Here is a 12500-nt window from a genome sequence, read left to right on the forward strand (position 1 = left end):
ATGCATGTATTGGGGTTATTATAGTTCAATAAAACTAAAACCAAGAAAAAAAATTGTTACTTATTTAACCGTAAAAAAAAAAAAAAAAAACTTAAAATTAAATTCAGATAATTGCTTTTTTTGTTCATCTTGTACTAAATAAAAGTATATTGATATTTAAAAAGGTAATAATAATAAAAAGGACAAAACAAAATGATCAAAAGTACCATATATGCATGTATCTATCTAAAATAATAAATAAAAATTATTATACACAATGTAGATCTACTGTATTCTTAAATTAAAACTAATAGGCCAAACATTTTAAAAAACTAAATACTAAAACCTGTTTACAGAGATGGAGATAGTAAAGCTAAAAGCCATATTGTTACAACTCAACAAATAAAAAGAATGGTTTAAAATAATTTTTAGTAATAATGCATTTATTTTCTTTGTCTTATTATTATTATTATTATTATGGACCCTTTTCGTAAGGCTGTGATGATGTGTTTCAATAGTCATTGGCATCATAAATCCTTCAAGTTTTTTTATATTTATATATATTTTTATATTTATCTACATTTACCTCAGGTTACAAAAAAAATAGTTAACATTAATGTGAGGGTGTTTCTAATACAGCGTCTGTGGGAGAGATGGTAAATTTGACTGCTAATATCAGTCTCTCTCTCATTAGTTTTTTTTTTTTTTTCCTTTTGATTGAAAGTCATGAAAACACTATCATGGAGTTTTTCTTTTACTATTTGAGCAAGTGGGAATGCAAAAAATACATTTGTGGTAGCCTCCCATTCACTGCTCTCAGATTTCACCCAACTATAATGACTTCCACTGCTGAAAAAAACGGAAATGTGAGAAAAGTTGATTACTCTGATTTCTAAAGGACTGAATATCCTCTCTGTCGCCATCTGTGGTTGAGACACAAAACTACATTGAGTCTCTTATACAGTTGTTATGGTGAGTTGTGCTTCAGGAGACACTGATTTGTTTAATGTACTTGATCAGTTATTGATTTTTGTTAATTTTAACTATTAGATTTATGCATTTGCCAGATCCTTTAATTTAAAGTGTCTTAACAAAAGCAGTTGTTCAAAGAGCCAACACTAGTTAAAAAAGTGAAAGTGAAAGTCGTGACATATGTGACCCTGGACCACAAAACCAGTCTTAAGTCGCTGGGGTATATTTGTAGCAATAGCCAAAAATACATTGCATGGGTCAAAATTTTTGATTTTTCTTTTATGCCAAAAATCATTAGGAAATTAAGTAAAGATCATGTTCCATGAAGATTTTTTGTAAAATTCCTACTGTAAACATATCAAAATGTAATTTTTTTATTTGTAATATGCACTGTTAAGAACTTAATTTGGACAACTTTAAAGGTGATTTTCTCAGTCTTTTTGATTTTTTTGCATCCTCAGATTTCTGATTTCAAATAGATGTATCTCGGCCAAATATTGTCCTATCCTAACAAACCAGACATCAATAGAAAGCTTATTTATTGAGCTTTCATATGATGTATAAATCTCAGTTTTGTCAAATTTAACCTTATGACTGGTTTTGTGGTCCAGGGTCACATATTGTCAAGTATGGGGACCCATACTCGAAATTGGTCCTCTGCATCCAAGTGCGCACACACACAGCAGTGAGAAGTGAAGCAACTGGGGGTTCAGTGCCTTGTTCAAGGGCACTACAGTCATGGTATTGAAGGTGGAAAGAGCGCTGTTCATCCCGACCGGTGTGGGAATCGAACCGGCAACCTTTGGGTTACAAGCCCAACTCCCTCACCATTAGGCCACGGCTGCCCCTAAAATACACAATGCCAGATTTATTACACACCTAGATTAGATGGTAGCTAGAGAAGAGGAAAAATGTGAAATTTTAAAACCATAAAAGTGCACCTTTAATATTATTTGATAAACTTTTTTATCTGGTCTGTAAATTGTTCTGGAAGTGAGCTTCTCCTTTAGTGTATTGTCCAAGCAGAATGCATGAATGAATGTCTTGAGTGTGTCATTGTGATATCTGTATTGTGTGTTTGTGTTTGCGCAGACGTCACACACCTGCCGTTCGGCCGTCCAGCTGTTCTCTTCCAGACGTCTTACACACAGCTGTGTCAGTCGGATTACTGCAGCGGCTACAGTCACGTCATCAACATGCCGCTGTGGAGCCAGTTCACACTCACAGCACAGGTGCACAGACCGCTAATGAACGTGTTTGTCTGAGCCACAGCACCACACTCATTGGTTGTTTGTTTGTGTCCAGATGGAGGTTCCTTTGGTGTCGTCCAGCGAGTGTGTGAGAGCAGACCCTCGTCTCGATATCACACACACATGTAACTCACACAGCCAGGAGACCGAAGTCACACACGCCTTTCTCTACCCGCCGGGTCAGTCACACGTCTGCTCATCTCAAATCACCATGAATGTAACATTTATTTTGACACAAGTCACTACGGATCTCACCATACTTCAGCTGAATGATCACAGTACATTAAAGAGGTCATCGGATGCCCATTTTCCACAAGTTCATATGAATCTTTTGGGTCTTAATAAAAAGTCTGTAATATACTTTGGTTAAAAATTCTCAATAGTAGTGTAAAAAAACACCCTTTTACCTTGTCAAAATCAGCTCTGCTAAATATCAGCTCATTTTATTGCATGGGCCCTTTAAATGCAAATGAGCTCTGCTCGCCCCGCCCCTCTCTGCTGAGGGATTATGAGCTGTAATGTTTACTTTAGCCGCATTTAGCCGCGTTTAGCCGCATTTAGCTGCGTTTATCGGTGAAACTTGCCAATAAGCACATAATTAAGAAAGGCCTTATACCTTATACTCATTTCAGCTGTGGGTGAAGCTGCATCACGAATGATTCACATGAACATAGATGCATATGTAGATCGGGATCGGCACTTTCCTTAAAAAAAAAAAAAAAAAAGTTCATTATGACATCCAACAACAGAACACCTCAATTGCTCAATTAGAGTCTTCCTCTGCTCCTGAGTCACACAATGGAGATCAGAGTCGGACTGTTTGAGCTTGGTGAGGGCGGGGCTAAGGTGAGACGCTCATGTCAATCAACTGTGTTTCGTCACACCCACAAGAAGCTGAGAATGAACTGATTTTAGAAAGGGGATATTACTTTTAAAGATTAAACAAATACCACTGGGTGGATGTTTATCACTGTAGGGTGGTTGTGTTCACAAACTGACAACACACAGTAATGTTCAAACAACTTGGAAAAGTTAGTTTAGCATCCGATGACCCCTTTAAGACTATTGTTTTTCAAGATTTCTGAAATGTTATGTTTAATCATCAGGCATTATCTAATTCAACCTAATTAAATCCAGAACAGAAATTTGAACATTGGTTCATAATTCTTGTGTGAATTTGTTGTCATATGTGACCCTGGAGCACAAAACCAGTCTTAAAGTAGCAGGGGTATATTTGTAGCAATAGCCAAAAATACATTGTATGGGTCAAAATGATCGATTTTTGTTCCTTTTATTTCCTTCTTTTAAGGATATTAAGAAAATGTTAATGAAGAGACTTTGTAAATGTCCTACCGTAAATATATCAAAACGTAATTTTTTTATTAGTAATATGCATTGCCAAGAACTTCATTTGGACAACTTTAAAGGTGATTTTCTCAATTATTTAGATTTTTTTTTTTTTTTTTCAGATTCCATACGTTTAAATAGCTGTATCTCAGCTTGGAAAATATTGTCATATCCTAACAAACCATACATCAATTGAAAGCTTATTTATGATTTTTACTAGTAAAAATTGACCCCTTATGACTGGTTTTGTGGTCCAGGGTCACATATTAGAGTTAAATGTTGAATATTGTTCTTTTTATCACACCATAGATCAGAAAATGCTGAAAATGCATTTTCACCATGTTTTTAAAAGTAAAATGTTGTATAAATCAGTGTAAACGAAATATGAACACCAGAATATAGACTGGAATAAAACTGTAAAGTTTGGTGTTTGTAAGAGAAAAAACTCTTTTAAAGATATGGATTAGAGATCTACAGATGCAAATGGATAAAGTGCTGTGGAATAAATAAGTAAAAGTGTATTTTGGATTCTGTGCACTAGTCTTAAAGAAAAGTGCATGGAAAAAAACAACAACACTACAGTTTTTCCTGTAGTGTCTTTGCTGATGAAGATGTTTTACAGGTAAATGACTGCTGTATGAATGACTGCTGTTGATCTGTGTAGATTACTCCGTTACGGCTGAATCCAGATATGAAGCTTCACTCGTCACAAACACGGTTCCCATGTATCCTGCCTTCAAGAGTGAGTACATTTAATTTATTTTCAAAATATGATCACAAATGCATGAGCTCATTCACACTGGCTACGTTTACATGCACAATTTTTGGTTCAGTCGGACTACATTCTAAACTGAATGTAACGTTTACTAAATAAAGTTGGGTTGATGTGCAAGTTTATATGTCACAAGCTTTAAATTTGAATTTTTTTTTTTTTTTTTTTTTTTTTTTTTTACATGCGCACACTGCACAAATATAGAGTTTCTCACTGTTTGCACATAATAACCACTCTCCTTTACAGTTTCTTTATATGTTTTTAACAGCAGAATAATAATGGCTCCATTTCTGGATAAATATAGTCATTAAGCTATTTCTGTGTCATTGCACATGCATAGTCCTTACAGTTTCTTTTATTTTTTTTTATTAAAGAAGAATGATTGAACATTACAGAAATATTGAAACGTAAATCCAGATCCACAAAATAGAAGAGCAACCTTAAACTGTAGAACAGTGAATAAGAGGAGAAAAATAGATAAATAAACAAATTTTCTTCCTTTTTCTTTAAGCCATATTCAAATGTTGCTAATGTAACATTTCATTGTTACATAAAATGTAACAATGTGTCATTCTTTTTGTTATTATTTGCATTAGAGACACTAGAGCATTCTGATAAAAAGAAATTACACTTTGGTATGCACCGACATACTCGATCGTTTTACTTTGTGTGTATAAGTACAAATAACATCTTTTAAAGATGGTATATAATTAACATTTCTTTGGACCAAAAACTAAGAGACAAATCACAATAATACAACAAATGACACCAGTCTTCCTCGTGTGTGTTACAGAAAATACTAGTATTATCAATGTCCATGAATTTAGAAAGTGCTACTTTACATGAAGTATTTTAAAATGCACCTCTTTAACTTTATTCAAAATACAGCATTTGTAAGTATTTGATCAGGTCGCTTTCCAGTTAATGTCAGAAATTTTTGAATTTTTGAATTTCCAAAAGAATTTTATGTTTTGATTGCAAAATTTGTCTAATATTTGTATTATTACAAGAGGAAGAAAATATTTTGATACTATCAACTTTTAATTCTGGAAGTGTCCGTTCATTGCTTTTAAAGGAGAGGTGATTATTTATTGGTTGTATCAACCCTTTTGCAATAGCTTTGCTCACTGCAAAAAAATGCTTTTCTTACTTCGATTTTTTTGTCTTGTTTCCAGCCAAAATATCTAAAAATTCTTAAACCAGGAAGGATTTTCTTGACAAGTAAAAATTATTATCTTGTTTTTAGTAAAAAGAAGTCAAAATTAGGTGAGTTTTTGCTTAAAACAAGCAAAATAATCTGCCAGTGGGGTAAGAAAAATAATCTAGTTGTCTGCTTGAAATAAGATTTTTTTGCTTACCCCATTGGCAGATTATTTAGCTTGTTTTAAGCAAAAACTCACTTAATTTTGTCTTGTGTACTCATCTAGAAAATCCTTATTGATTTAAGAACTTTAGATATTTTGGCTGGAAACAAGCCAAAAAAAAATCTAAGTCAGAAAAGCATTTTTTTGCAGTGTAGAAATACAGATTCCCAGATATTTAACCGTATATTTTCAATAGATAATTCTATAGAATCGTGTATGAATATTATTTCACATTTATAAAGATTAAGCTTTAGACCAGAAGATTTAGTAAATTTGGAAACACAATCCAAGACTGTTTTTACTTGATTTTTACTTCGTAAAAAATAATGCAGTGTCATCTGCCAATTGAGAAATGTTGACTTCACTATCAAACATTTTTTTTTAATCCCAAAATGCTTTGTTTGTTTAACATTTGACTAGAGAGAAGTTCAGCAACTAATAAAAGCAGAAAGGGGGAAATCGGACAACCTTGGCAAACACTACGATGAACTCCATATCTTTTAGAGGTTCCTGTATTCAGAATAATAGAACGGTTGATATCTTTGTAAAACATTTGTATAATATCAATGAAATTCTTCCTAAACTCAAAAAACTTTCAGAGAGTGAAGTAAATGAGAGCCCCTGACTCTATCTGGTCAGAATAGTCTAAAACAGTCCTTTCAGATTCAGTTTCCAATCCAATTGAGGTGTTTACATGAAGGATTTTCAGTCTGATTGAGCCGTCAATCTGATTACAAACAGATTATTTGCTTGAATGTAAGCATAGCCACTCTGACTCAAAATTCATATTGAGTGCATTATTTAATTCTTATACCATTAATATTTAACTTATTTATAGTGTTATTATAGTAAATATACTACAATTTATTAAACTAGTAATTTCGTAATAAATCAAAAAGCAAGACGTCTTGAAAAAAACTATGGAGTTGAAATGGCAGCTGCAGCCAATGATTGACCCTCTGCTGCCATCTTCTGGTTATATTGTTAATTTCATCTTCTAAAGACTGTGAAAAGACATTTTTTTCATGTGGTCTTCATTAATGAAAGTGAATCTTTCAAGTGAATTTTATCGCACTGCTGTAGAGTTGAAAAATAATAAAGGTTTCAAAATATTACAAGATTTTAAAAATGTGTTCATGACTATAAAGACAAGTTACTGGTTATCAAGAACACGATTAAGATGTCCTTGAAGAGAAGTGTTGCTAGCTAGCTACCGTTAGCCTAAACACATTATGATAGTGTTTAGCTGTCAGCATTTAAATACTATGCAGGGTCTCTCCTGGGATTTAAAGGATATGTTGTTAAATAATATCAAACTGAATGTTCATGCCGCTATCATTATTTACGATGTTGCAATTATTATTTTTCTCAGTTTCTGATAAGAGCGAGGCAGTAGAGGAGTCTCAAGAGTGTCCAGCGATTTATAACACACATAAAATCAGCTTCAGCGGAAGTTTACCAGCTGCTTATCATTATGTTGAAGTTCTAAAGAACGCTCAATGCATATGTGACCCTGGAGCACAAAACCAGTCTTAAGTCGCTGGGGTATATTTGTAGCAATAGCCAAAAATACATTGTATGGGTCAAAATTATTGATTTTTCTTTTATGCCAAAAATCATTAGGAAATTAAGTAAAGATCATGTTCCATGAAGATTTTTTGCAAAATTCCTACTATAAATATATCAAAATGTAATTTTTGATTAGTAATATGCATTGTTAAGGACTTAATTTGGACAACTTTAAAGGTGATTTTCTCAGTATTTTGATTTTTTTGCATCCTTAGATTCCAGATTTTCAAATAGATGTATCTCGGTCAAATATTGTCCTATCCTTTTCTATGATGTATACATCTCAGTTTTGTAAAATTTAACCTTATGACTGGTTTTGTGGTCCAGGGTCACATATGGTCAATTAGTTTGTTCATGTAAAATCATCCAGAAATGTGCAAATATGAACCGTTTTGTGCATGTGGATTCGCTAAAGCATTTGTGAAGTATATTTGATAAAACAAAACAAAAAATTGAAGCTACATGTATTTTAGCTCCATACACTGCTGCGGTTCACACAGAACAACATGAGACTGAAAATAAGAAACATCGCATCTAGGAATGAACGCGTTCAGAAAGAAATGAGACTTAATAGACTTGTTTGTGTAGGAGTGTGGAGTTTCCTGCAGAGGGACGTCCTCAGGAGATACAGTCTGAAGAATAACGGCATTAATGTGATCATGGGACCCATATTTGACCACAACCATGACGGAGTGAGAGACACGGAGGAGAAGATCAAAGAGTGAGAAATGCACACCCCTGACCCTTGTGTTATATTAACACGTTTAAATCATTAAAACAAAATAATAATTCTATTCCATTTATTTTTAGTAATTATTTTATTTCTAATAATTATTATCAATTAAATATAATTTAATTATATTTTATTTTCACATTTTGCTATATAAAATGATTAAAAATGTATGTTTCTGAACTGCTTTCCTGTTGTGTATCTATTGCAGGCATGCACTGGGCTCCGTCTTCATCCCCTCGCATTTCTACAGCATCATCAGCAGCTGTGAGAATCTGAACGAGACGCTGGACGAGTGTGACGGAGATCTGAGAGTCACATGCTTCATCCTGCCTCACAGAGCGGACAACAGCGAGAGCTGCAACGTCAGTAACACACACACACACACACGCACGCACGCACGCACACACACACACACACACACACACACACACACACACACACACACACACACACACACACGTGCCAAGTGTTTGTAAGATGTTCTTCTGTGCATCTACATTTGAGGTCAAAAGTTTACATACAGAATCTGCAAAATGTTATTTGTTTTAGCAAAATAAGAGGAATCATACAAAATGAATGTTATTGTTTATTTAGTACTGACCTGAATAAGATATTCACAAGAGAAAATAATAGTTAAATTTATAAAAATGTCCAGTTTATTGGAATTTGATCATTTGAATTTTTGATTTTTTTATATTTGCATTTAAATTTCAATATTTGAATATTTGAATTCCGAGTATTTGATTTTGAGTTTTTTTTTTTTTTAATATTTGAATTTCAATATTTGAATTCCAAGTATTTGATTTTTAGTTTTTCTATTTAAATATTTAAATTTCAATATTTGAATATTTGAATTCCAAGTATTTGATTTTTAGTTTTTCTATTTAAATATTTAAATTTCAAAATTTGAATATTTGAATTCCAAGTATTTGATTTTTAGTTTTTCTTTTTAAATATTTAAATTTCAATATTTGAATATTTGAATTCCGAGTTTTCGATTTTCAGTTTTTTTTTTTTTGTTTTTTAATATTTGAATTTCAATATTTAAATGTTTGAAATCGAGTATTTGGTTTTTAGTATTTCAATTCAATTTCAATTTGAATTATTGAATTTGAACATTTGAATTTAAATATTTGAATTTTCTAAAAAAAAAAAAAATACTTTGAATTTCAGGGGAAAAAAATAAATGATCCACAGCTGTTTTTTTTTTTTTTTTTAGTGATAGTTGTTCATGAGTCCCTTGTTTGTCCTGAACAGTTAAACTATCTGCTGTTCTTCAGAAAAATCATTCAGCTCACACAAATTCTTTGGTTTTCCAGCATTTTTGTGTATTTGAATCTCAAAATCATACAGTCATTGTTGGAAAGGATTCATCTTTTCACACTGAGGACAACTGAGGGACTCATATGCAACTATTACAGGAGGTTCAAACACTCACTGATGCTCCAGAAGAAAAATATATGTATTAAAGCCGTGGGTGAAAACTTTTTTGAATTTGAAGATCAGGGTAAATGTAACTTATTTTATCTTCTATGAAACATGTAAGCATCCTCTGCAGCTTCTGAAGGGCAGTACTAAATGAGAAAATATGATATTTTGGCGAAATAAGAAAAATGTACATATTTTTCATTCTATTCGAAAGTTTTCACCCCCGGCTCTTAATGCATGTTTTTGTCCTTCTGGAGCATCAGTGAGTGTTTGAACCTTCTGTAATAGTTGCATATGAGTCCCTCAGTTGTCCTCAGTGTGAAAAGATGGTTCTCAAAATCTTACAGTCATTGCTGGAAAAGGGTCAAATAGACAAAATGCTGGAAAACCAAAAAATTGTGTGAGCTGAAGGATTTTTCTGAAGAACAGCAGACAGTTTAACTGTTTAGGAAAAACAAGGGACTCATGAACAACTATCACTAAACAAAAAACACAGCTGTGGATCATTCAGCTAACAACACAGTATTAAAAATCAAGAAGTAAACTTTTGAAATTTTTTCAACTATTATTTTCTCTTGTGGACTGTATTATTAGTACATTATTAAGTGAAATATCTTATTCAGGTCAGTACTAAATAAACAACTACATGCATATTGTATGATGCCTTTTATTTTGATAAAATATTTAACATTTTGCAGATTCTGCAAGGGGGATGTAAACTTTTGACCTCAGCTGTAAGTAATTTACATTATTCATACATAGTTATTGTTAGTGAATAATATGCTGCATGTAGTTTATTTATATCATGCAGATCGATGTTTGACCAGCAGATGGAGCCATTTAGAGTCCAGACCACACACTTACAGAGACACACACAAACACAAACACAGAGTGAGCTGTTAATTAAGCCACAGTGACACTGCTTTATGATTCACCAGAGTAAATGATAGTACATGTCATGTTTTTAACGTAATGGGAAAAGTACAGTATGGAAAGAGCTGAGTTTGCTAAAGTCTGCGGTTCAGACGTGAATCAGTCTTGACAGAGTTCAAATAAAACCTTTATAATACCAGCTGCTTTAGCCTTTATGACTAACTCGCAACATTTCAAAATCTAAATTTGAAGTGAAAAAATACAGGTATGTGCCAAAAAATTAGAATCTCGAGGGAAAGTCCATTTATTTCAATAATTTGTTTCAAATTGTGAAACGTGCATGTTGTATTAGTTCATTACGCAAAGTGAAATATTTCAAGGCTTCATTTGTTTCAGTTTTGATGATTACGTATTAAAGACAAAACAAAACAAATCCAGTATTTCACAAAATTAGAATATTTCATGTGACCAATAGGATCTTAAACACATGTTGGCCTTCTGAAAAGTGTGTTAAAGTACTGTATTATGTCCTCAGGCCTCCTTTTGCACTAATTCCAGCATCAAGGCGGCGATCAGCCTTTGACACAGTTGAGGTGTTATGGAGCGCAAGATGCTTTGATATTGGCCAAACTAAACACTGGACTTTAAGCAGCTTGACTTTTGTGCCTCTCCGCTCTTCCTCCAGACTCTGGGACCAGTTCTTTTTCTCCGTAGCCCAGCACAGATGCTTCTGACGTTGTTTTTGGTTCAGGAGTGAGTTCTCCAGCTGTAGCCGCTGTCATGCAGACGTCTGTATGTAGTTCTTCTCAGTCTCACTCCTTATGAAGCTCCCCCAGATTTCTGCTTGACAATCCTCTCAAGGCTACGGTCATCCCTGTCACTTGTGCACCACATTTTACCTTCCTCTTAACACTCTGTTAATATACTTCAATACTGCGCTCTGTGAGCATCCAGCTTCTTTTGCAATTGCCTTTTGAGATTTTCCTCTTCCTCTTCCTCATGATTCTGAAGCTACTAATCCAGACTGAGACAATGTAAAGCCTGAGGAAACCTTTGCAGGTGTTTTGTGATAATTATCTGACTAGATTGGGACACAGGGAGCCTACAATGTTGAACTTTGTCATGATATTCTAATTTTGTCAAATACTGGATTGGATTTTTTTTTTTTCTTTAATCCAAAATCATTAAAATTGAAACAAATGAAGGCTTGAAATATTTCACTTTGTGTGTCGTGAACTAATATAACATACAAGTTTCACTTTTTGAAACAAATTATTGAAATAAATGGACTTTCCCTCGACATTAAAATTTTTTGGCACACACCTGTAGCTTGTAAAGGAGAAGTTCACTTCCAGAACAAAAAATTGCAAATAACATTCTCTCCCTGTTGTCATTCAATGTATTCATTCCTTTCTTTCTTCAGTCGTAAAGAAACTGCTTTTGTAGGAAAGTGTTTCAGGATTTCTCTCCATATAGTGGACTTCAATGGGGCATTGAGTTTGAACTTCCAAAATGTAGTTTAAATGCAGCTTTAAAGGACTCTAAGCGATCCCAGCTGAGGAAGAAGGATCTTATCTAGTGAAACCATCATTTATTTTTCAGAAACTTTTAGTTTCTAGCTTGGCTGGCATGGCATACAAAAATCAACATTTATTTTATAGCTCAGTACTCTTACTGGATGATGTCTATTGCCATTTGACTATTTGGTTTTTAGTGTTTAAATATTAAAATTTTAGTACTGGAATTTGATCATTTGAATTTCTGATTTTTAATATTTGCTTTTGATTTTCAATATTTTAATATATGAATTCCGAGTATTTGATTTTCATTTTTTTTTTCATAAAAATATTTGAATTTCAATATTTGAATACCGAATATTCAATATTTAGTTTTTTTTTTTTTTTTTGAATATTTGAATTTTTGTATTTTAATATATGAATTCAGAGTATTTGATTTTCAGTTTTATATTATAATATTTGAATTTAAATATTTGAGTATTTGAATTCCGAGAATTCTATTTTTAGTTTTTTTTTATATTTGAATTTCAATATTTGAATTCCGAGTATTCTATTTTTAGTTTTTTTTATATATATATTTGAATTTCAATATTTGAATTCCGAGTATTCTATTTTTAGATTTTTTTTTTTATATTTCAATTTCAATATTTGAATTCCGAGTATTCTATTTTTAGTTTTTTTTTTTATATTTGAATT

The 12500-nt window shown here is 32.6% G+C and overlaps 1 protein-coding gene across 1 annotated transcript in view; it reads left to right on the plus strand.

Moving 5' to 3' along the window:
• Positions 1-12500, plus strand: part of enpp2l (ectonucleotide pyrophosphatase/phosphodiesterase 2-like) — a 31104-nt gene that overhangs the window by 16638 nt on the left and 1966 nt on the right. The window contains exons 16-20 of the mRNA XM_073822167.1: positions 2044-2183; positions 2257-2380; positions 4213-4290; positions 7842-7974; positions 8195-8348. Of these exons, the coding sequence (XP_073678268.1) occupies positions 2044-2183; positions 2257-2380; positions 4213-4290; positions 7842-7974; positions 8195-8348 (629 nt within the window). The remainder of the gene's footprint in view (positions 1-2043; positions 2184-2256; positions 2381-4212; positions 4291-7841; positions 7975-8194; positions 8349-12500) is intronic.

This window comes from Garra rufa, chromosome 17 (genome assembly GCF_049309525.1).
Source record: "Garra rufa chromosome 17, GarRuf1.0, whole genome shotgun sequence".
Lineage (NCBI taxonomy): Eukaryota > Metazoa > Chordata > Actinopteri > Cypriniformes > Cyprinidae > Garra > Garra rufa.